This window comes from Pagrus pagrus (genome assembly GCF_965226575.1).
Source record: "Pagrus pagrus genome assembly, chromosome: 18".
Classification (NCBI taxonomy): domain Eukaryota; kingdom Metazoa; phylum Chordata; class Actinopteri; order Spariformes; family Sparidae; genus Pagrus; species Pagrus pagrus.
In genome coordinates, this window is record NC_140202.1 from 12,355,717 (window position 1) to 12,381,634 (window position 25,918).

The following is a 25,918-nucleotide window of genomic DNA, read 5'->3' on the forward strand; positions in this document are numbered from 1 at the left end:
AGAAAATAGTCATCTAAATTTTATGGCATGTTTAAAATCCAATGCATGAAACTCATCAGCCTCGTATCATCCTCAGTTTGTTGTCATTCGCTCAACCCACGTTTCCAGTCTGTGACACGTGCAGCAGGTGAGAGCACGGCACCACTTCGCAAAATATAAACAGTTTACTCACCCGATGAGGTGGCATGGCAGATATTTCTTCACATCTCTGTGCTGCAGCCGGGCCGCCGCTCACCGCTGCTTAACTGGGCTTCGTCCGCCGGGATTGACGGGACTTCAGTCCAATGGATGGAGTCAGCGCCGGCCCACTGCTCTCTGATTGGTCCTCCGGCCTTCATCCACTGCCCACATTTGAGCCAGTGCAGCTGCGGCTCTCAGGTGGGCCATGTGATGGGTTTCGGTGTGTGCGGCGGGTGGAAAGGCGGAAAAGTGTGGTTGAAATCCACCTAATGAAAATGTCGCGGCAGTTTCCAGTGTTTCCCAGGCTCACACACGCATTGTTATGTGCAAGGGGGAAGAAGAGAGAGATGAGTGTGTGTAAAGGAGTACCTGCTCTGTGAAGGCCCGAGGTGGCGCCATTTCTTACGAAACAGAGACACCTAGTGGCGAACACGTGCATCACTGGTAAACTTCTTTCCATTCAAAATATGATTTTCTTCAATGATATATTCATCTCCACCAAGGAGTTTGTTTTCAGAGGAGTTACACTAATATTTCAAGAATATGCCATGCTGTTTGTGAATAATATGAGGGTTTCCTTATTTAAATACTGTGGCAGTCCCAATAGATTACAGACAATAACAACAAATAATATGTGTACGCATTTAAAATGATATATTGTGGCAGCACTGGCAGGAAAATGCCAGAGAGCCAGTCCCAAACCACAAAAATTATATTAAAAAAACAATATTCATGGGGACATGGCTCTTCAGGGATAATGAAACTGAATTATCACCCTCTAAAGTTTCCCCAACTGAATGAAATGGAGAAAACCAAAACGTGTATAAAGGGGCTTGGGTGTCAAGAGGTTCAGTGAAGATAAACAACATTAGAAATCTGCAGGCGACCAGCTATTGAGCAAGCCAAACTCTTGCACAAATAGCACTAAACATAGCGAAGTGAAGTTTTTCACTCAACTAGGTTGCAGGTTGCTAAAAATTTCCCTCAATCAGGAAGAACAAAGCACAGCGACAGGACCTAAACAGACCAGAGTGACCCTTCTGTGCCACTCCCCACCTCTTTCAAGGCTTCACAGAAGGGTGCTGTCACACCCTGATTGGCTTTGAGGGCAATGCCACAAGCTGCTCTCCGTCATTAATTGGGACCAGGAGCCAGTCTCCACACCCTGCACAACAGGTGATCTGAATCTGCTGCAATCGTTTTCTGGGATTTTGACAGTCAGCTAAAATAAAACAAGTTCAGTATAATGGGACTGCTTACATACATACAGTAGATACGCTGTAAGAGATTTTAATGAAATTTTGTGTAAAGTTATGCACGGATATTAGGGTTATATCGGTGGAAGAAGTTATGGCACACATTTGGCTAGCCAGGAAGAGTTTGTGAATTTATGGGGACAAAAGATAAGAATGATGTGCCACTTACTTTCACCTCAGATGACCCACATCCAGTAGAAAGTCTATAGTGCTTTTGAGCTGCAACGATGAGTCCATTAATCAATTTGTTGATCAAAAGGAAATGTATTGCCTGCTATTTTAATAATCGATTAATTGTTTCAGTCATTTTTCAAGCAAAAGTGTCAAACATGGCTCCTTAAATGTAAGGATTTTCTGCTTTTCTTTGTCATTTATGATAGTAAATGAAGAGTCTTTGGATTTTGGACTGTTGGTTGAACAAAAGAAAAAGCACTTTGAAGATGTCAGTCTGGGCTCTGGAAAATTGTGATGAGCATTTTTCAATTTTTTTTAATATTTTATAGAGAAAGTTATTAATGGAAAAATAATTGGCAGTTTAATACATGATATAACGGTTAGTTTCAGCCCTATATTGTTTGGAGATGTTTTTTCAAAAATGAAGGAAGGATGATTAAATGTAATCATAAAGGAACAGAGAACAAAATAGTTTAATTGAAAAGTAGTGGGTAGGAGGAAAGAGGAGAAGGGGAGGATCAAGTGCTGAAGAAGAGGCTAAAAGAAGGTAAGAAACATGCACTATCATGTGACACTAGAGGGCGGCATCGCATCAGGATATGGACGCTTATATGTTTATTTAATTTGGTTGTAGAGACAAGTAGGTTTCACTATAACTAGGCTGAGGGTCAGCTGTGACTCAGATGCGGGTTGAGGAGACTGATCACCGCAGTCAGTCCACAGAATGAAAGTTAAATGAACTTATACATTACATCCATTCATTTTTTATTGAGCTTAATCTCATTTACTGTTAATAATTTAACGGCTGTCATAATGCTTTAAATATTTGAACACATGTACAATTAAATGTCACTTCTGCAGGCTGGGATATGCTCTACAGCTTCTTACACTCATTCATGAAACTCAGTTCACGGTATCGGCATTTCTTTTGAGATTTTCTTGCACAATGTAGGCTAATAGTATACATCATAAAAAAAACACCATAGGTTTTATGAGCAAATGCATGTTTTTTGTCTGGAAATGTTTCAGATCTATGTTGATAACGGAGGATATTTGCCCTATAATTCAGCTTTTTCCACTCCACAATAGTGCTAATAACCAGAGCAGAGGAGAGAGACATGACAGTGATTTAACCTGCTCGCTAGGTATTCATAATCATAACAGGTCATTTTGCAGATCAAGTTTTTCACTATTTAAAAGTGACAGGGAGTGGACATTGTGTGATTGAGAAGAAATTAAGAACTAAATTAGCTTTCATTAAGTTATTTGTTTTTTGTTTGATTAAAACTGTTTCACTGAATATGAGTAACTTTAATACAAATTCAGTTCACTGCCATACTTTTTGAACAGGTTAGACAAATTGGTCGATAATATAATTATTAGACAGGCACTAATACCGCTGCCACTAAGACTCCACCTCCCAGATACTGCAGTACTTTGGGGGGTGGAGGAAAAGAAACTTGACTCAGGACTTGCCTTGCCTTAAAGGATAAGTTCACCCAAAAAAGGAAAATCCAGTCATTATCAAGTCACCCCCATGCCGATGGAAGTCGGGTGAAGTTTCGTAGTCCACAAAAGATTCACGGCAAAAGTGTTGCAGTATTCTCCTAAACAACTGTAGTAAATGGGGACTTGTGTTAAAACATAAAAAAACAAAAAAACAGCATAAAACAGCTCCATACAGCTCATCCTGCATAATTTACATCTGACGCCGCTGCCATTTTATGTTTTCTTTCTTTAACATTTTAAAACAAGTCCCCATCTACTCGGCAGAATGCTGCAACGCTGTTCTGCTGTGAAGCTCCAGAAATGTTTTGCGGACTATGAAACTTCACCTGACCTCCCATCAGCATGGGGGCGAGTAGATAATGACTCAATTTTTAAATTTTAGGTGATCTTGTCCTTTACTTGAGAGGCCAGAATACAACAACCTGTGACTTGACTTGACTTGACTTGAACAGATGACTTGGGACTTGGACCAAATGACTTGAATCACACATCTACTGATGCTCTATATTGAAATACATGGGCAGTAATGCTAAGCTATGACTAGCATGTGTAAAAAGAAAGAAAAAGGGGAAAAAAAATCAACAGCCTGTGAAGGAGGCAGTGTTCAGTATAGAGGCGGGTCTGCTGCTGTGTGGTGCTGTCCATGGTGCTGATCTGTACCAGCACTGCGAACAGCAGATGCATTTCCTGCATACCATCTCGCTCCTTATCACACATCTGCATGTTCTCTGAGCATCCGCGTCCAGCAGAGAAAGCGGGAAAACAAACGACAACAAAAAAGAAAATTCACGAGAGAGCCGTTGGATAGTTCTCATTTCGCCGCATTTACCACTCCCATGTTTGAATCTTCGCGCTCTCACGCTTTGTGTTAATAAGGTCTGCCGGTGACGTCGAAGATAAAGACCCCGCTCGCCGCTGTCTCTCTCGGCTACGCGACTTGCCTGCTTCCCGGTTCCCCGCCACACCGTCCCCCCAGTCGCTCCAGCCCGCCGATGCTGACACGCACTCCTCCTCCGGGCGGCGAGCACAGGGGCTTGAGTGACACATGCTGCGGTAGTCTCCCCCGCTGTATGGCCGTGGATTAGCTATATGCTAATATCGACAGGAGAGAGGAGCCAGCGGAGGCTTCCCGAGTCTGAACAGGCTCCTTTGCAGCCATGGCTGAAGGTGGAGAAGGAGAGGATGAGATTCAGTTCCTCAGGACTGTGAGTACATTTCCTTGCCGCTCGGACTTGGAGCTCTCCGCCGCACCGGTGACTGTAGAGATAATGTGCAGCTGTGTGGTTTTTTTTTTTTTTCGTGGCACCTTGTGTGTGTGTGCGGGATTATGACTGTTGATTGCCTGTCACTTGTCCTGGCTCACAGATGTTGTGTGTTTTCTCCCGTAGCCTTTGATAACCCCGTGCCTTCTTGCAGATCTCACAGGCGGTGACAGTGCTCCATTGTTTTGCGCATCGCTCTCTGACAGCTATTGTCTCTCCTGCAGCTCAAGAAGTTGACAGCACTGTTTCCCGTGCCCGTGTCAAACTTGCAGATGCACCTTGGATGCATTGTTGTGGTCATGATTGTGTGCAGTGTGGCGATTTTGCAATAACTCTCTCTTCTTGTGGAGCCAGTGTGCACGCGTGCTGTTTAATAAATTCAAACCTGGCAGTGTGGGCTGCCCGTCCAGACAGTCACCCCAGGGTTCCCGTGCAGCAGCAAAGGTCTACGCAAATTAATATTGAAATGAATACAGTATTGCTGCAACTCAGCCAGATTACTAATGCTGTCTTTCTTGTTCAAAAGCCAATGTAGATAAAAAGAGGCTTGCATTTAGAAGCTAGACTCGGCGTTATTTGCTCTCCTTGGCTCCAGTCCCACACCACAAAGAAAAATGTGTGTCACTCTGTAAAAATGCACGGAAGTGAGTGTTTGAGATTGGAGTTGTGTGGCCGCACGGAGACAGGGACACTTTCCACTGTTGACAAAGATAGATGATGACACGATCTGCTCCTCTGTGCTGAAATGCACTGGGAGACGGATCATGTCTGAAAATACACACAGTCGTCTAGGGTGGAGGAAGGAGCAGAGCGCTGGAGGTCTTCCAGATAGACCCCAAGACAGTAGGAGGTGTTTGGTTGCACATATCACTGGCTCCGCCGCTTGTGGTTTCCCTTTATTAAGCTGCTCGTTGATGCGCAACCTGCTGTAGTTTGAGGTAAACGGAGCAGGGATTATGACAACCCGGTCATTTGTTGTTGAAATTTCTCATTAATGTCCATTTTAAGGGCTTGGTTGACATGTTTCAAAGACATTGTCTTGTAGTAATCAACCAAAAAAATAACTCTGTCAACATGTCAACAGAGATCCATGCAGACAGCATTCAGTAAGGGATGGATTCTGAACTATATCAGTGTAGGGCTGGGCAAATATCATTATCGTGATATGAGACTACATATCGTCTTAGATTTTGGATATCGTTATATCATGATATGGTATAGGAGTTGTCTTTTCCTGGTTTTAAAAGCTGCATTACAGTAAAATAATGTCATTTTCTGAGCTTACCAGACTGTTCTATTCGTTCTTAGACTTGTCTTTACCCACTTAGTCATTGTATACACATTACTTTATACATTAAAAATCTCATTGTGTTAGTATTTGGTGAAAGAACCAACCCAGTGACCATTTTCCCGTTTAAAAGACGTTTAAAAATATTGGCACCAGTGAAAAGATGTTCAAAAATGGTTCCAAAGTGAACGTAATTTTCACCAACTATTTGACAAACGTTCACATTTAGACCATATTTCACTGGGCTTTGCAATACTTGCTTTCAGCTGAGACATGTTTTTGCATTAAACTGTAAATGTTTCTTGAGTCTTGGCCATTCGTTCACCAGTTCGTTCACATGACAACAGCGTTTTGGGGGCTGAAAATACAGACTTTTGAAACTTGGTTCCAGAGTGCAATCTTTTGAAAACGCAACTTTTGGCAATATACACTTCCTGTGAAAACTGTGGCGACACAGTCCTGCTTCGTGCATGTGTATTACATTTTCAGCCTAATAGCCATGTGGATATAGGAGTACAACAAGAGCAATGGCGGGCTATCGAGCTTTGTTTGTACTGCTGACTCTACTGAGTACATCAATGCCCCTCCAGCCAAGTGTGGACTACACCGTTACTGTGATCAGTGGAGATGCTGCAGTTACAGGCGTCATCATTGTTTGTTTGTAGTCACCATTTTGTAGAAGAAATCATTGTACACCGACGTGTGGTGTTACGCTGTTGTGTTTAATTGAGTTACACCGCCACCTCTGGGCCTGGCATGCATACTACAGCGGTTTCAATCGTTTTTGCGGATCTGTGTGCTCGATGATAGCTTTAACAACAATGTCAAAACAGTTGTCGTGTAAACAGGGCCTTAGTAAGGCCTTAAAGTGATGAGAAGCCTTTATTTGCACATTGTATGAAATATGTCTCTGGATCCTGATTTAATATTCAGAATAGCACCAGGTTTTCAACTAGAAATCAACATTGTAATCCCAGTTGGTGCTTCGTGGGACTAGTCATCTCTTTACTGTTGTTGCAATTTGGAGATTTCAAAATATTGACATACAGTATGTACAATATACAGTATATGTATTGTGTATTTCAATGCCCTCATATTATTTTAAGGCCACCTCGGCCCTAAGCAAGTGTTTGCACTGAAAGGAAAAGCAAAGGAAAGAAAGAAAAGCTGCTACCTCCTCCGTATTTGTCCTGCAGCCACCCCAACCTTTTAACCACAGCACATAGAGGTCACCACATCAGCATGCCTGCCACTCTGAAAAAGAGCTGACATTTCAGCACCGCTCCTCCTCTTTTCTGTGGCTCAAACTTAAATGCCACCAAATCCACAATCAGGATCTTAAGAAAACGAGCTTCAGAAGAGTTGTGGATTTTTGCCTACTTCACTGTTTTCGTCCCATTTGTCGGATTCACTGTGAACAATTTTTTTTCCAGCAGATGTAACCCTGGGAGAAGAAGCGAGATGACATTGACTAATAGGGAACTGCTGTTGCTTTAAAAAGGGCTTAGCAGCTTGTTGCATCCCTCCACACAGGGAAGCAGCTGACAGGCTGGTTGGTGTTGGGATGGGGGCGCAGGCAGCAGCGAGCGGGCTTGGTGTTCATGGGTGTAAAAGTCTCTGTGTGTGTATGTGTGTGTGTGTGTGTGTTGAATGCAAATGCGGAGCTGTAGCTGTGTGGTGCAGTCAGGCTGCACCAGACGTGCCACAGCAGAGCACAGTGCAGAAATTATTCATCAGTCCAAGCAAGGCACGGCTGAACTACTCAGTGTAGGGGAACAGAACAGATTCACACGAGTACGTACATGCACATATGCATTTATTTAGTACATGACCAAAGTCAGTCCTGCAGAAAAAAAAGCTTACACGTACCTTTTCATACACATGCTTGCATACGCAAACACTGGCTCTAGGCTCGCCTTTACAGCTGTAGCACGAGGGGACAAGCAGTGTGCGAGGATACGCGGAGGTTATGTTTCTTTGCCGGCGCCCAAATGCTGCTTGTTATTGGAGTCAAGGAGCTTGATAAAGCAGTTCACAAACTGCCTTTTCTCTAACAACGCAAAGTAATTTCCCTGGAGTGGGAGCAGAAATTACCCCTGCCGGACTGCTGCCTATAAAGCCAACTCAGTGGGAGGAAAGGAAGGGAAGAGAGGGGGTACAAGAGCGAGGATATCTCAGCCACGGGTAATTTGATGTTACAGGAAGAAGAACGGTGTTGATTGTGAGCCAGGAAACGCAGAGAAAATCTTCCCCTCAAACTGCTGTTTCATGTCAGAAGGGGCAAGGGGGGGCCGCGTGGAGAGTTTAATAAGGCTGCATATTCTACGGGAACTTCATTCGTCCTGTTGGGAAATTGGTTACGTCCTCAGATGCACCAGCTCGGGCATCAGCACAGGCTTCATTATAAGCAGTATAGTGAATAAAATATCATCTTATGGTTACATAGCTCAGGCGGCTCATTATGTAAGAGCAGTTTTCTAAATGAATTGCTTGCCTGCTGTGCGTTGTGTCATTAGAGCAGACAAGGGAGAGGAAGTGGAGGAAGAAGAGGGGATTGTAACAAACTTCTGTTCTTGTCTCACTCTGCTTTTTTTGTTTTAATTCGTAGAACCGCCCCGACAGAAGCCACTTATAAGTAAAAACACACAGCATCCTCGAAGAAGCACAGACGCGCAGCCCTCTGTTACAAGAATCCCCACGAGGTGAATATTAAATCCTGGTGATCTGTTAGCAGTTGGAGTGGGAGTAGAGACTTTGAAAAGGCCAGACTGGGGCTTTGACTGATGCACTGTGGCAGCGCCGGGCTTGTTTATGTGGAAAGGTATCGTGTCAGTTTGCGTCCAGGTGATGGCAACACGGACGTAATTCGATGACGTCGAACCAGCAGCGAAAAAAACGACCAAATCCGAGAGAGAAACGAGGATGTAGAGCAGCGAAGTGTTAATTTTGGCTGCGCCCGTGACATCAGTAGCAGAGCTCGCTGCCTCCTCACCCACTCACGTCTCTGCGAACACCCTGCTGGGTTCCTCCTTTGTTGCCGTTGCTCTTCTCCGCTCCGCATTGCTCGTCTCTTCTTTCCCTTTCGTCACTTTTCCTCCTCACTTTTTCCTGCTTTTCACTTTTATCTCCCTCTTTAATCTCTCGTCTCCCTTCGGCACTTCTCTTCTCCATGGTGATGTGTCGTGGCTTTGCATGTTATTAACAGTGGTGGAATGTAACATTAGTACAACATAAGTACATTTACTCAAGTACTGTACGTAAATTGTAGGTACTTGTATTACACTCTTTACTCCACTATAATTACCTTACAGATAAAGATATTAGTTTTTTTGACATACAAATCATATACAGAGTTTATAAAATGTAATGGTTTGTTGTAACTTATAGAGACAGTTGACAGAAGATTAATTGGAAACAGTTCCAATTAGAGGTTGGTGCAATGTTAATTTTTAGATGCGTTATGATACAATAGTTTCAAGCAGGTAAGAGTAATAATTGGCTGATAATACTCACTGATAGTTAATCAGTCGACCTGTAATTTTGATTATCAATTGTGAGGACTTACTTGATTTCCTTTTAATTATTTTCAGGGGTGAATGTTTAGGGCCCCCCCAAAAAACTTCTGAGAAAAGGGGCCCCTGATGGCCACACATATTGGCACATTTTGCCATAACAACTGTAAGCCCCCTTAAAGGTGCTACAGTGCATTGATGCTACCTCATAACCAGAGACACCATTCACCCTTTTACACGACACTGCACCATCAACATGAATTTGAAACTGATATTTTAAGGTAAAAAAAAGTTACATAATGTTGCTTTAAGTACTTGTGTCAGTATGCTGAATTGTATGTTTTCTGGAGGATGTTACCTCCAGTTTGAAATATTGATGTAAAAGGACCTGTGAGGGTGAAGGCTGTACCTGACTGCACCTCGCTGCTGAGAGGCAACCAAAGGTGCCCTTGGAACATTACTCTTAGTGAGAAACTGTATAACTGTACATCTTTAGTTCACTTTACCAGAGACCGTGACGGCCAAATTCTGCTGACCTCTCATCAAACACCAACCAAAAAAAAGGATTTCTGTTCTGCGATGTGTCCGATAACTAATTTAATGCCTGCTTGTACATGATTTTTGCGCCACAAGTATCTCCGACTTGCTTCGATTCTGGCTCCTCCTGTTACTATGTCACTTGCCCCGTGTATAATTATAAGAGATTACCATGAAATTATTTTCACTGATGGGAATTCAGTCCAGCACATCATCGCATTTTACTTGACACTAAGGAGGAGAGCTTTAATGTTATTATGATGGGGTCTGCCGTCATTTCATGGTTGAATTAAAAAAGTAATGGCTCAGTTTCATTAGCAACCGAAAGGCATTTTGAGCATAATGGTGCAGATTCCAGCGCAGAGATTCACTCCGAAATAGCTTTGTGACGAAGCGATTTCATGAAAACGAGAAAAATTCTGCTTTTCATGCAAATTGTGACTGGGAATATTGCCTTGTCTAGTGTGTTTAGCATATGCTTTAACCAGCTGTTACTGCACGGGTACTGAGATGCAGAAAACTGATGCTGCGTTTGAATGCGTGTGAAATCTGATTGATTCATTATGGTTGTTTTCCAGGATGAGTTGCGTATAAGTAAGGCACGGTTTAGCTCAAATACTAATTTCTGCACTGCATACGTACGTCCTCATCCCTGCTGCTGTGTTGATTTCCCTCATATCTCCCATTAGCATCGCCCGGGACTCATTCGCAGCTCTCGGCGTTGCACTTTAAGAAGCTCAACTTGCAGAAAAGTAAGTTGGGGTAAGGTTTAATGAGGAGGAGTTGTGCAGCAGAAGGCTGTTTCTCTGCGTTGCGTGATGAAGATGGACAGCTAAGATAGGACTGTGATGTAGAGGGAATTAAGCCAGCGGGCCTGCCCAGAGACAACCCAGTGTAAAGCTGCTGTAATGAGCTATTGATCGAGTCACCAAATGAAGAAATTTCCTCAGTAATGTCAGTGGCATGCAGTAAACGGGCCTGATTGATCTGCAGTTTCAGATAATGAATATTTAATATGGCAGTGTAAGACGCTTCCTCCCAAAGACGACCCTGTTGTTGGTTGTGGACCTCCAACATGTCTGCCATTTATGTCTTCAGCTATAGAATGAGAGGGTAGCACCTTCATTTAGACAGGACTGACTAATGTCTCAAATGTGTTCAATACTGAAATGCTGCAGTGGTCCATACTATTGAAGAAACATATTATACGTCTCATATTAGAGAAAGATAGGGCTGCAACAGGTTGTTATTCTTATTATTGATTATACATTTTAATCTACTGCTTAGTGTATTAAATGTAAAATAATGACAAATGCTCATCACAAGCAGAGACAAAAGGCTTGTCTTTAATGACCCATGAATATTTTAACCAACACCTAATATTAAGAGGCATTCACTGAATCAATGATGTGAAACAAAAGCAGCAAATTGTCACAAAGATCTTCCTCGATTGTTTTTTATGTCGAAACAAACTAAATAACAAACCAGATAAAGTAGTTATTTTAATTTTAATACTATAAACACTCAACTACACTTTGGGAACACTTTATCATATAAAAAGTGTCCTCATACACAACATCTAAGGGAAAACATCTGTGGGTTGGATGAAACTCAATATGCTTAAAAACGGCTGAACAATTAATCACAATGTGGCCAAGTGCAATATCCAAATTGCAGGAGCAGCAAGTTTTTGATGAAGGTAAAACGTGTCACGCCATGGCGTTATAAATGAGGCATTGCGGTGCTATAGAGATGCCCCAGCCTATAAATTATATTCTCAAGATGTAAGGGAGCATGCATGTCTGATACAGACCCCAGAAAAGATCACATCATCACAATTTTTACACTTTTTTCAGTGAAAATGAAATGCAAAAAATTACAATTCCCTCTGATACCGTGAATTATTTTAATAATCTCAATCTCAATATGATTTCATTTGCATATCGTTCAGCCCTACGCTTAAACTTTTTTCATGTAGCCAGCATCTTCTTAAAGAATACTCAATGATGTGCAGTACACACTTTACATATTTAGAATAAACACCGTACGTACTGTATATTAAATCCCTACTGTGCGAAGAGTCAGAGATGATTAGTGTCAAGATGCCTTTGGGAAAGACTCGAATGAGTTTACAACTTACACTCTAATGTGTATATCTAGTTAGAAGCTGAATGAAAACAATTACCAGACTTGCTGAAGTGAATTATATTAACAATTCATATTTGCCTGCCTGTAATCAGATGTAGAAAGTTAAAACAAGACCCGATTTGATTTGAATTTTCTTATTTTTCCACATCATATGCATATAAGCTAAACAAACACCTCATCAGTACTCATGAAAGTTTCATATCATTTTAAGCATTTGCATAAAGAAAGGCTTCCTGACAACTGATTGGGCTTACATCACAGCTCAAATGTATTGTGTTTATTACATTTAAATAGATTTTTTTTAAAAAACGTACCTTTGATTCTCTCATTCAAACAAGTTCATTGTTATTCACACCAGGGTGAAAAGGGCTATTGAACCCAGACCCCTGGCACAGTCTACTTTTTGCAGAGACAAAATTATTTCTCTCTCCTATCTTTACAAATAGCACTGATGTCGGTGAGTCACGGCCCTTTGGTTTCCTGGAACTTCTTTTGTGCTTCGGCCACCTCCTGATATCCACGGCTTGCTGCTTTGGACCAACAACAATGCAGTGCAATTAATCCTACAAGCTCCACCGACAGCATACAGAAAACATGCAAACATGAGATTGTTGTGCACCACTTCTGTTGTTTTCAAACGGGGCACTTGTTGGCAATGGAGGATGTATTATTATAATTGCTTTTGGTGTGCCATCAGTAGTAGTAGTGGTGTGTAACATCACACCTCCCACAATAACGTTTGAAACATAAGTTGAGCGAGTTCACTTAGAAGACACTGTCTCAGCCAATTAGCGCCATATATCCTTCCCTACATTAGCGTGTGTGGTGCAGAGCTTTTGTGCTGATCTCCATTTCCTTTCACCTCTTTCCGTCTTGTTTAGTTTGAACCCAAATAATACTTCAACACCATAAGGCTGAGTGCACACTTGCCACACAGACTCCACCCCCACCAGCCCCTGTCAGCTGTGGTTAGCTTCTGCCTCCTCCAGAGCTAGCAGGGCCATCTCTGTCTCTGCCTCTCTTTGCCATCGCTTCTTGGCAGCTATTGTTGGCACATGCGAGGCTGCATTTCCAAATCTGTGGCTTTCCATTAGTCATTGGTTGTAATAAATCTGTGCCCTCCACAAATTTTTACTGGTGCGCTCCCTCGAGAGTAGAAGTAGCAGTCGAGTTCAGGTACATTCATAAAATCTAGCTTTGCCTTGGCTGTTGTTTTAGTTGTCATTTAAAAATACTGCATGTGCTATCAAATAGCTACCACTATTTTACCCTTCAACAGATCAGAAGTTTGATAGCTAGAGTCCCTAATTTGTCTGTTAAATAATTAATTAATTTTTTTAATTAATTATTAATAATTAATTTCACCTATATGCCAGCATCAGGTGCAACAATGGCAAAAAAGTCATTCTGTAGGTGTTCGAAATGGTATTTTAGTGTTTTATTTTATTCAGTGTTTTGGGTGAAACTGGATCATATTTTAGATAGCTTTACTTGTTGCTAAAGTAACTGCTAACTAACGCTAACCAGCGGCCTCCCAATGAACATCTTCGAACCGGGGCCGTACGCAGCCCCCTGAGATAGACAATAACAAACATTGCTTGTCGTGGTTCCTAATCAAGAAAAGAGGAACTACAGTCGGCTTGTGTCTACCAGTGTTGTCAGGCGGTCTCAGTCTTATCTTTGTTTTCTCAGTCATTTGATGATGACTCGCTACACACTGCGATATGTTGCACTGCATCAATTATATCCTCCTCCAAGGTGTCACTGTCTGCTGCCATTTTACCCAAAACAAACCAAAGAATCGCTTCCTAAATTCTAATTAGCGGCGGGGCTGGCACCACATCCATCCAGAACAGAAAAAGTTTGGCTCATTTAAAAGTTTCTGCCAAATTAAACAGATTCGAAATCTTAATCTGTAGCCTTGACCAAACAGTGTACAGCTGGTGATGGACTCAAGTGAACAGTAACATGGGGGTTCTGATGTAGTTACCGAATCAAAGAGGAAGTATCGCATGTATTACTGGCCTTCCTGCGAACATACCTCTCTCGGTTGCAAACTTTAACATTTTTAGGGTTTCCCCACCTCTGCAACCAACATCCAGGTTACCACAGAAACAATGTCAGTGTTTCTGACATTTTACCATGGATGAACACCATTAAAACTCTCACTTCTTTTAGCCATGCCTGTGAATCATTCTCCTCCTACATAAAGCAGCCCTGGTATCCGCCGTAATTATGTCCAATGTTCTGTCTCCCCACTGTGCTCCTAATAGGCCATTTAGAGGAGTGTTTACTGCTGCAATCTGCTGCTGTTGAGCCGCACTTTGTAGGAGAAAGTTGAGTCTCTTTCTTTCGTTTTAAAGCAAACCTCGACAGCCTTTCCGAAAAATGTAATGCGGGATCGTTATGCTGCGGGAGACGTACTCTCAGTGCCACCAGTGCATGTAAGTGAAGAATCCTATTGACTCGGCTGAGGGTGTGTAATTGAGTAATTTGCGGGATCTTCACACGAAGGTGCATCCGGCGCTACAACAATTGCTGTGCTGAGAAAATCCAGTGATGTTCCCCCCCTCCAGGCGGGTGCCAAAGTCTCGGCCTTTTCATCTGATATTGACAACGGTGGCGTTTCCCCACCTCATAAAAGATTCATACCTCTTTAACAACCTCTGCGTTGCACCACGCCAGCACAGACAAGGAGATATCGCCGTCTTTATTGGGGCTTGTTGCTGCAGAGTCAACTATGTGTGTTATAAAGAAATGCACTATCCCGCCTCGCCAGCGAGCACGGTTACAAGGATGCTCGTAAAAGACACGCGCATGTATGCCAACACATATTCGACCCCGCATATTTGCACTTTTCGAGAGCTAACACGCCATTATTTTGTAGCTTCCACTTTCTTTTCCGAGACTCTGCAGTGCTTCTGTGGAGAGCTTTTATAGCTGGGTCTATGTCTAGCCCTGCAGGTGAGGGAGTGCACAGAGACAGTGGAGCATTTTTTATACCTCCGCTGGGTCTCTGCAGCACAGTTTTTTTTTTTTTCAGCACTCCCTCCCAACTTACAGGAGTGTTTCTGTGGCAGTATAGCTGACGAGCTGACACTTCAAAAGTGCCTCGCCGAGCTCTTAATGGCCCCTTCCTGAAACGTATGACAAATCAGACTGCTGCAGGTTGATATCTGATGCAGTAAAAATTGCCCTACAAGAGGCTGTCTTCTGACTCTGCGCCCGGATGAGTTGAGATGTCGGTTTTTCAGCTTTTTGTGTTTCCCACCGGCTCTTTCATGACGTGTTGCTCAGGGTGGTGTGCCCCTAAATTTGGCAATTGTCATCAAGTCAGACTGTGTCTACACGCGCTCTTTGCCTCCATCCGCCTTCTCTCCCCTTGTGCGATGCTTTTCCCCGAGTCTCTGCTGCGCTTTAGCTCTGACACCAGAACCTTTCACCTGGGCATCATCACCGGCCCTTGCACAAATAGAGTTTGACGCAGCGGTGTCTCAGCTGCAGTTCAATCTCGGCTCTCTTCTGTGCCGGGGGCCCAGTGAAACTATACTTACAAGCATGTGGATGAGTGCTCTGAAGAATTTTAGTCAGGTCAGGCCTTAAAGGACAATGGATATTTTTATCCCGGACAAGCTGACACTGCGATCAGTGTTATTGCACATATAAGGAATAAGTGTAATACCTTTATACACGTTTCTGTAGAACATTTATTTCTCCGATTTGTGAACAGATAATCCAGTTTGAATATTAAACCATGTCTTTCTTGGTAAAAGCAAAGTGTTGAGGGCATGTTCCCTTTAGATCTTTGGAATTGTGGGAAATATAATGACATAGCAACGGACACCAACTGCGAGTTCTCATTCTTTCATGGCTAGCTATTTCTGATTTATTCTAAGCTAAGGTAACTCTTGGTTACAGCTTCACATTTAATGGACAGACATGAGAATGAAAAAGCTTATTTCCCAAATTGTCAAACTATTCATGGCTTGAGACTAATGGCATTCTGTTGCCTCCGGGACGATAGAAAATGTGATTGGAATGGACAGAGATGTTCCCCGGGATGCGTCTGGGACAAAGGGGAGTTTTGTATGCACCAATGTGTAACTATGCCTTAATAAATGACAAACCAAGTGCTAACTACAATACAGGGTCTAATAAAGTATTGTCATGCTGTTGTTTTAGTGACTATCAAACTATTATGCGTTAAAATCTACGCAGTGAACCCACTATCTATGGAGGATGAGCAACAAGATGAGAGCTAGTTAGCTTTTAGCAGCCAGTGGGCAGCAGTGTGTTTTGGTTAAGGGATCATACAGCTAACAGATCTAACAAAACTAACAGCTAAACACACAGCAGGACTGAGAGTTTCTGTTTAGTGGAACATGTCGAGTCATAAACAGTGAACTGCAGTTTAATGTGAAAACACAAGTTTACAGTAAACAAATGTATTGAAGTACTTTGGCCTGGTACAGTTTGGAGATAAAAGTACTGCCATAAAACAGACTTTGTGGTGGTTTACATCCACTTCTGGACAGTTAAAAAAGTTTTTTGGACGGTTCCCGAAAAAAAATAATCTGGAGTCCTGCATATTTCTCAGTAGACATAGTAGAAGCTGAACTTCTGTAGTTTGATAGTCAGTACAGTAAGTGACATGACATCCTTTCCTTGTGGACTGGGCACAAGCTGTGACATTGCTGAACTACCTGCGGCCACTGCTCCCTTTGATATTCTGGACCACATATACAGCGCTCCTACTTCCTTGACCCGAAATCAAAGTGTTGTCTCCATCCCTACCCCACTTAGGTCTTCCTCTGGCGTCACGCAGTTGAAATAGAGAGTCAAAATTCACGCTTGGCTTCCTGGACGCAGGATGGTTACAAATGCACCTGTTAGTGCTGCTCTCCCTTTGGACCTCCAAGAAATCTCTTCCTCTAAAAATACAACACACCGCTTGTCAGAAAGTAGAGGCAGGCTATTTTCCCTTCTCTGTGTTCTGCCACAAAAAGTCTCAATTCCCTGGGTGGATGAGGCTACTTTGCGAAGAGGAAGCGGAGGGACTGAGAGACAGTTTGTTCCTTTTGTTCCCTGGTGAAAACCCCCGCTACAGTGCCATTGTGTAAACAGGAAAATGCAGTACTGCCCTAATCTTCTTGCATCGTCATTGTATTAGCACTTAAAACGTTCCAGACAGGGTTTTTCCCATTTTTGTTCAACAGTATGGACAGTGGAAGCCTAAAGCTAGGAAGTGATGAAAATGCTTACTTAGCCCTTAACATTAAAGTAACCGCCGGGGAGGGGAGGCAGTGCTGCAAGGTGCAATGAAACACTTTACAGCCTCCCTCCTCTGCTCCCCTGGTACTGAAGCATGCAGACAGGCTTAATACCTCCAGACCTGGGGGTGTTCTGCCTGCAGGGCTCACTTAGTAACACTTGTTTTATAAACTTTCTTCCTCACATGACCTCTAACAGCCTTCATTTTTAATGGAAGACTGCTTTGACTTTTTTGTAATATCCACGCTCTGATATACTGCTACACTGCACAGCTTACAGCAGCTACAAACATTCTGTGTCATTTAAGGTGTAGCCATTTTTCACCCCGAGCTATTTGGTTCGCAGTGATCGCCATACCTGTCCAATCTTCGAGATGGATTGCCTCGGCCCATATGGTCGCTGCTGTTCACAGCTGTATAGTGTGAGTCTATGGTGATTGGGTAATTAGATTGCCCGCAGTGATTAGACGGTCCAGGTCTGAAGTGCAGTATGTGCCAGATGACTGTTGCACACACACAAACAAGCTGAGAGGATCAAATATGAATGGGATTATTGAACCACCACAGATTAGATTATCTTCCAGTGCCTTGGTGGTATTTTCTCTTCTATTTATTCTTAGAAATTTGACTGTGCATCAGTAGAGTTTCAGCCGATTATCTACCTCGAACCAAGCTGAAATAGACATTAAATAGTAGTTTTCTCTTTAGCTTTTATGTTTTTCTATTGGTCTTATTTCAGAGTGCAAAAATCTGTTTATACTCAGAGTTGCTGTACTGTGGATGATAGAGAGATTGGACTGGTTCAGGAACTGTTGTTGATGTGGGCCTTTAACATCCATTGAGATATCGAAATGATACATACTGGGGATACACAATAATATCAGGTCTTCAGTATCAGCCAATAAAGGCATCGACCCAAAATTAATATTTCTGCCGATATGACAGGCCGATTAAATTATGCTTTAAAGGTGCAGTGAGAACCTGGTGAATTCATACTCCGCTGACTGCTGCCATTAGCTAGTTAGCTCAGTTAGCTGTGCAGCTAGCAGTCCAGACTGGGTGTTCAGAGAACCGGCTGAGGGTTGGTGTTTACACTGGCAGGAGCTTTAGACTGGGATGGGCCAGACTAGCTGGTTATGAACAGACATCATAAGGTCAAAATGGTTCATTCTTCACATTCTGTTGATAATCTTAGCATTTTTAAAAAAACTTTTTTCAACTGAAATTCTTACATATTGCAGCTTTAATTCTGGGCATGCAACCCAAAAACTACTGTAAAGTAGTTTTCTTACTTTTACCCGTGAATGTGTACGTACAATTGTAATTTGTCTGCACCTGCCAGTGGGCAATTGCTATTGCAATTAGTAAATAATTAATTCCACTACGGGAAAGACTTGATGATGTTCTCTGCAATTAGGTGGGAAATAATATGTGCATATGTCAGTATTGGCATCCGCAATTGCCCAAAATGAGTTGTAAAATGCTGGAGTATTGGATTTTGGCAAAAATCCAATGTCCTGCATCTCTAATATATGCAAATAAACCTGACCTACTCGACCCGTGTTTAATGATTCTTCAAATAACATGCTGCGTCCATGCCAGTGCAGTCTACAATGCAGCTGCATGCATTTTGTGCCAGCGTCTGGCCACTGACACTGTTCAATAATGAGCTGTAAAGCTGTCATCCTCAGCTCCCTTAGCAAAGCCTTTATAGGAGGCTGAAACTTCAGTGGATGTTGAGATTAATTTATGGTGTCACCCTGGCCTGAGGATTTTAATGATCTTTGTGTATGTGTGTGTGAGAGTGAGTTCCTTGTTCTCTATGGCTCTGTTTGCCTTTCATTCTGCCTCTCTCTGTCTCTATCGTCTGTGCTCTGGGGGCAGCATGTTCAGCAGTGTGCCTCGAGATGAGCGTTAGCACTCCCATTTACACAGCAACACTGAGTCATGAGAACAAAGCTTCGCTCCTCTCGTCCAACATTTTTCTCTTTCTCTGTCCATCTCCGCTGGTGTTATACCACAGTATGAGAGAGCGTGAAGCTACAAGTCTATGAATCACAGTAAATCAGCAGATAGCATGTGCAATATCCACCAGAATATTCTGGAACAAACGCTTCTTGACTTATAGTGCTTCCTTTGATAGTGGAGGACCATTACAGTATAGGAAAATATACACTCTACAGTCATTGTTATGCAAATACTTTTAGACCAGTTGTGCTAATAATGATATCTTGATTTGATCCCCATTAACAAATACAGTATGAGACAATGGTTGTCCAAGTGCTTGCTCATTGGGTAAAGTTAAATGTAGGTCTAGATCTGCTCTATATATTCTTGCATAGCCAGACATATGTCCACAACACTGACAGTGTTGTGGACTGCTCATTCTGGTATAGGGGAAATATGCTCTGGCTTGTTTGTATTTTTGCCATCAGCAACCAGGTTATTTTAGAGTAGCTTGTTGTCCTTGTTTCACGTAGCAATGAGGATTTTGACAGTACACTACACGCAGATAGCAGACCGAAAGGGGAAATAGGGGCCCAATGACAGGCTTTATACCAGCAGTCTACATCCGGTAAGTCAGACTATGCGCTGTATGAAAAGTGTCATGAGATTGACTTGAGTTGAGTCCCTTTCGTCTTTTTTCCTTATAATGCTACGTTGTGAACAACAAATCAGCTGTTGAAGTCAGCAGGAAGAGAGCTAGCTAGCTAGTTAGCAGCCATTGGGCAGCAGAGTTTGGCTAAGGGTCACAGCTAACAGAGCTTACAGCAGAGCTAAACACACAGCAGGACTGAGAGCTTCTGTTCAGTCAGAGGAAAAGACCGTAAACTGCAGTTTAATGTGACAACACAAGTTTACAGTCAATAAATATACTTCAGCCTCGTGTTTATTGGAGGTAAAAGTAGTGCGAATGCTAATACATTAGCAACTGTAGCTGTAATTTCAAAGTAGGCCTTAAGAAAAACATTTTGATTTGAAGGCAGTTTACGTTCAGGATGGTTAAAAAAGCTTTGGGGGCAGAGTCCTGTAGTGTGTTTGGGTAAGCTAACAGCTAGCAGAGCTAATAACTAACAACTAGCATAACAAACAGAGTTTTGGCTCAGAGGAACATGAAGCATTATACAGTGTACTGCAGTTTAATGTTAACAAGTTAACGATAAATACATGTACTGAAGCACCTTTTGGATTCTGATGATACCCCTCTTTATTACATCACTTTTAACATGTTCAATGTACACCAACATGATCAGGAGTCAGATGGTAAGGCCAATAACTGCCTTTTGTTTTAACAGTGCGTCATTAATGACCGCAGTCCTCTCCCGTCCTGTTGCTATGTGGAGACACCTGGGATACACATGGTCTTTTTCTGTTTCTACACCCTGAGAGTAGTTGTGAGTAAAATTTGAAGGCAGGAGAGAAAGCTTGTAGGGGGTGCAACCACTGCCCAGCTGTACTTTGTTCTGCAGTGCCTGGCCAGCTGTATCAATCTGTCCAGAACAAAGTCTGCATGTGTGAGCCAGCCTCTGTACATTGTTGACTGGCAGCAGCAGGTCCCCAGTGATGATGGAGACTTATTACCTAGCGCGCTGTTGAACGGTGTCACACGGGGACAAAGGCAAGTGGAGGCAAGTGCTGTGGTCTGCTGTGTATGTGTGAGGCATTGGCTTTGCTTGCGGGATCTTTTCCATCAACTTTCCTTTTTCCTCTCCTCTCCTCTTCTGCCCTGTGGTGCTATACCCTTCAGCCTCCTCCCGGAGGGCCGCTCGGTGCCACCCTTGGATCAGTTTGCCGTTGATTCACCAGAGTCTTTGGCACAAGATCAAGCCGAAGAAGACAGACCAAATATGACCTCAAAGAGCGAGGCAGAGAGCTGCTGCAGCTGCAGGAGTGGAGTCTGGATTTTATCGCCACGAGTCTTTACTTTGATGGGGTATACTTAGCATTGGTAATTTCTTCTTAACGGGAGGTGTAATTGCCTCTCCTTTATGAACTCCTTTAGATATTTACACACCCTCATGCACCAGTGCATTTTTGTGAGACTCGGGCATGTACACAGACAATTAGTTTGGGTTGAGGCAATTTTCGCAATTCAGCTTCATGTGCAAGCTTTATGTACTGCATTTTAATGAGGTGACAGAGTGAATTGTTGTCATGATAACATGGCTCATGGCTCTGTTAGGTGTCAAGCCATCTTAGAAGGTGAAATCTGAAGACAAACGAATGATGACACTCTTTGTCATGTTGTTGCTGCCCTATGGGAGTTGTACCACCACACTCCTATAGGCCTCATTATGCGGTGTTTGTTATGTTCTCTGCAACATTAATGCTCTGAACTGAGCCAGAGTATCTCACATGAACGAAGATGAGCGATGGTAACGTCATGAGTGAATAGAGTGCTGCTGGCTGTAACATAGTGCAAGCTGTGGTAACACAGGCCTTATGGGAGGCATTGGAGCAATGCATGAAATACTCAAGCAATTCAATTGCCATCACACCCAGACTGCCAGTGCTCAAAAAACAGCAAACATACAGTTTCCTGCCGAGAGGTAGTTTGCTCTTTTCCACTCCAGCTCCGGCTCCAGCTTTTTTTGTGTCTGTAAGACATTTTGTAACCGCAGCTTTACACGAGGTATTGTAGCGCCTCCAGGATGTACTTGAGTAACGTTGCCAAAGCAGTGCAGCCCTGGGTGGTGCATGATAAGGTGGAAAGAGTCTCTTTGCACTGCACTACCTGCTGTAATGCTGTAGACATCTCCTAAACCAAAAGCTGCTCCAAACCACCCCTGAGAGTGTTTTGGTTCAGGTACTTATCAGTCCCTCAGGGCTTTTTATGAGATTGTTGCGGCCTAAAATGCTGGATCTCACTCAACGTTTCCTAAAAAATTGCGATGCATGTTGCAATGTTAACAGTTATTTCCTTTGCCGAGGAGGTTATGTTTAGCTGATTGGTTGGTTGGTTGGTTGGTTGGTTTATCAAAAGGATTACACAAAACAAAACTGAATGGATTTCCATAAAACTTGAATGGAGGATGGGTCTTGGCCCAGAATAGACCCCATTAACTTTTGGTGCAGGTCCTGAAAAAAGGGATGGAACTTTTTCTACTGTCTTTAACGTTTCAAAACAGGGCATTTTTAGATGTCATTTTTGTTAATTTCTCAGGGAATAATGCATGGAGCTTGATGAAAAGAATCAGGGGTATTTAACTGGCAAGTGCAATTTCATGCAGATCCAAATAAAAAATCCCGATCTAGCGGATTTAAATGTGTTTTATCTGATATTGGATTAGGCTTGATTGAATTAAAGGAGACTACTGGGCCTTGGCAGATGTACACACTCTACTGACAACAGCGTTGTTCACAGTGTCAAACAGTTTACCCCCACTTTTGTGCAGAACATCAGGGAAATACTTTTTGTTGGTAAATGTGAGACGGTGTGTTTCTCCATGCAAAGCTTTGATTTGGTGACATAATGACCTTTCCTTCTTTTTAAGGTTCCTGGCCAGAAACAAGGAAATGGGTTTGGTGAAATGTATGGCTTAACATGAAACTCATGGGAAACCATAAGGATTGGTCAAATTTGCAGCAAAAGTTGCAGTGATTGGACCAAATTGAAAAGTTGTGCTGAATTCACAGGAACTGGCTAATTTTGTCTTAATTGTTGCGATTGCAACAACACAACTTCCTGGAGGAAGTGATTTAATCCAGTACTTAGACAAAGCCATTATCAAAATGACGTTACAGTCCACAAACCTTTGACTTCTCATCTTTGTTGTCCGGAGGGCTGGATGGAAAAACTAAATATGCAATATACATAAAAAGGAAAACAGAAGAGGAGAGAAAAAAAGAGATGCTCTTTAAATGATTGCACACTTGTAAGGGCCCTAATGCCAGGATCATTTTTCTCATAAGCCATAACAACCCATTACTGTCTCTAAACTCTGTAATCACTCCATACTATCATCAATAATGATAACTTATTTAGAAGCAGTATTGTAGTGCAGTCCATGCCAGCAACACTACAAGGTCAGACCTATAGGGCAGTGTTGGCACGTTTACACACTCTGGTGTTTTAAAGGAGAAATAATTTTTTTAGTAATTATTTATTTTTTTTAATGAATAATCTTTCATGTCAGCCTGGATTCGAACACAGTTCACCACAATGATTGGCTTGCTGCTGCCTTGTTGAGGAGACCTTTGGTACGCCTACCTGTCACTATGCAAAAATCTCCACCAATGTCGTTATTCCCCCCCGTGCACCAGGAGCGCGTGATTGGCTGAAACCAAGAGAGTAAGCTGTGTTGTCATCACGGCCCGCTCATTGATATGCTCTAGCGTTCCTCACACAAGTCTCATAGGAGTTTTAAGCTATTGTTGTGCACACACACGCTCACATATACACACATAAGCTCACACATATACACGGTGGAGATGACAAATGCATGGATTTACACGGAACAAAGGAAGACGAGGGAGCGAGTGTGAGAGAGGGAGTATTATGATGGAGTGAAATTCAATCTCAAGGTGCCCTTGGAGACTCAACTCACTTCTCACATTCAGGAGAAGGAATGATTGTTTTCTTTAATCTACAGAGAGCTGAAGCCCTGACGCCACAGTTTGGTTAGTTGTTCCGCTTCTGTGCTTCAATGCAGTCTTGTCGAGCCGGTCTGAAACTACTGGATTATCAACAGGATTAATTCTATTGACTCTGTTGATTCCCTGACTTTTCATCTAATGCCATCAGTTGACATTTTTAGAGCGAGAATGTCTCAGCTACTACTGCATGGATTTCCATGAAATGTGCTGCACACATTCATGTTCCCTGCAGGATTAATTGTAACAACTTTGGTGTCATTTGAATCTCAAACATTTCAGACTGTCCAGTATTTTGGTTCACTTCTCTTTGGCTCTCAGAACAGCACTCAGATTTTGCTTGACTTTTTTCTAATTGCTGCTCACAGTCAGCCAAAAATAGCAGAATCCCATAAAGTCTGATGTTTTCTCCACACTTTGAAACCTACACATCCTAAGTTGAGGAGTACATCTTCTTTCCTTCCAGTCAGGCTGACATCACTTAGTGCGTGACTTTATGAATGATTGATAGGAGTGAGTGCCCCATCCTCCTCTGTGGCGATAGGGGACGAGGGGTTGGTGACGGAGGGAGGAAGAGACAGACAGAGACAACGTCAGATACATAATCGCACCTCAGTGTCGTGGTGAGACGGGGGAAAGGGTCCAGTCGCGGGCTAGACAGAGGGAGAGACATGAGAGTTAGCCTCGCTGATTGAAGAGACTTGTTGTGTGTGTGTGTGTGTGTGTGTGTGTGTGTGTGTGTGTGTGTGTGTGTGCATCTTGGCACTCAGACAGGCAGGAATGCGATGCGTGGATCGATACTGTCCTTATAGGACCCAAATCAGCCCTGTGCTCGCTCCCTCAACGGGGAGACTGATTGCATGTTCTGACCCAGCCAAGTGTTGATTTACCATAGAGGGCTATTCATTTCAATCTGCATCTAAGTTGAACAACATTTTCATATTGATCCAAGACTCTTAGCATTATCCAAAGTCTTTCCCATAACAGTCCCATGAATGGCACGATCAATTCCAGCAGTCAGTATTATCTCAATTATATCTGCTCCCTGCTCCACTGTACAAACAGTACACATGGATCCCATACTGAACACTGATCAGACATAACATAATCACTGACCGGTGAAGTGAATAACCTATAGGAAGTGGCACCTATCAGTGGGTGGGATATATTAGACAGCAAGTGGACATTTTGTCCTCAAAGTTGATGTGTTGGAAGCAGGCTCATTGATGTGCGTGGGGAGGGAAGGCTAGCGCGTGTTGTCCAATCCCACAGAAGAGCTACTGTAGCACAAATTGCTAAACAAGTTAATGCCGGTTCTGATAGAAAAGTGTCAGCTGCCTGTTCACCGCCGTAAGTGGCTACAATTTGCACGTTAGCGTCAGAACTGGACCACAGAATCACATTTTCTTTTACATCATGTGGATGTACAGGTGCGTGTGGGTAATGTTCTGCTGGGAAACCTTGGGTCCTGCCATTCATAGGATGTTACTTATAAATGTACCACTTTGCAGACCAAGTGCAACCCCTTCATGGAAATGGTATTCCCTAATGGCAGTGGCCTCATTCAGAAGGATAACTCTCCCTGCCATGCTGCAAAAATGGTTCAGGAATGGTTTGAGGAACACAACAATGACTTGAAGGTGTTGACTTGGCCTCAGATCTCAATCCAGTCGAGCATCTGTGGGATGATGGCCCCACTTCACAACCTATGGGACTTAAAGGACCTGTCGTAACATCAAATTTTATATCACAGAGCAAAAATATCTTACTATTATCATGAAGGACACCGTGCACACAGTATGTTTTCTACATAGACAACGGCTAAAAACGTGCTTAGCTTTAGAAACTCTCCCTGAACCACATCTGAGGTGCACGTGAGCGTCAACTGGAAAAAAAAAAAGAGTCATGCGTGTGCTTTGAAGACCCCGAGGCTCGTCATATTGATTCTCATGCATTCTCATAAAAAACGCTGGTTACACACATGCACTCAGAGACACGCAGGGGCAGATGCTAGACATCTTTACCCTCTCTCTCTCTCTCTCTCTCTCTCTCTCTCTCTCTCTCTCTCATGCATCATGCTGCGCTGTAATGGAGAGCTTTACAGTTACTACTACTAGTACCGCTGCACTCTGCTCTCAGCACAATTCCCCCTTACATTAAATAATGCAGCTGGCCATTGTGCAGAAGC

General features: G+C 42.9%; 2 protein-coding genes across 6 annotated transcripts in view; one reads left to right on the top strand and one right to left on the bottom strand.

Annotated features, from left to right (window-relative positions):
* Nucleotides 1–457, bottom strand: part of LOC311274248 (formin) — a 54,769-nt gene extending 54,312 nt beyond the window's left edge. The window contains exon 1 of the mRNA XM_084381773.1: nucleotides 173–457. The gene's annotated coding sequence lies outside the window, so the exon portion shown is untranslated. The remainder of the gene's footprint in view (nucleotides 1–172) is intronic.
* Nucleotides 458–2,389: 1,932 nt separating this feature from the next.
* Nucleotides 2,390–25,918, top strand: part of LOC311274225 (ryanodine receptor 3) — a 114,662-nt gene continuing 91,133 nt past the window's right edge. For all 5 annotated transcript variants that reach the window (XM_084381716.1, XM_084381717.1, XM_084381719.1 and 2 more), the window contains exon 1: nucleotides 2,390–4,324. In XM_084381716.1, the coding sequence (XP_084237842.1) occupies nucleotides 4,277–4,324 (48 nt within the window). In that variant the 5' untranslated portion in view covers nucleotides 2,390–4,276. The remainder of the gene's footprint in view (nucleotides 4,325–25,918) is intronic.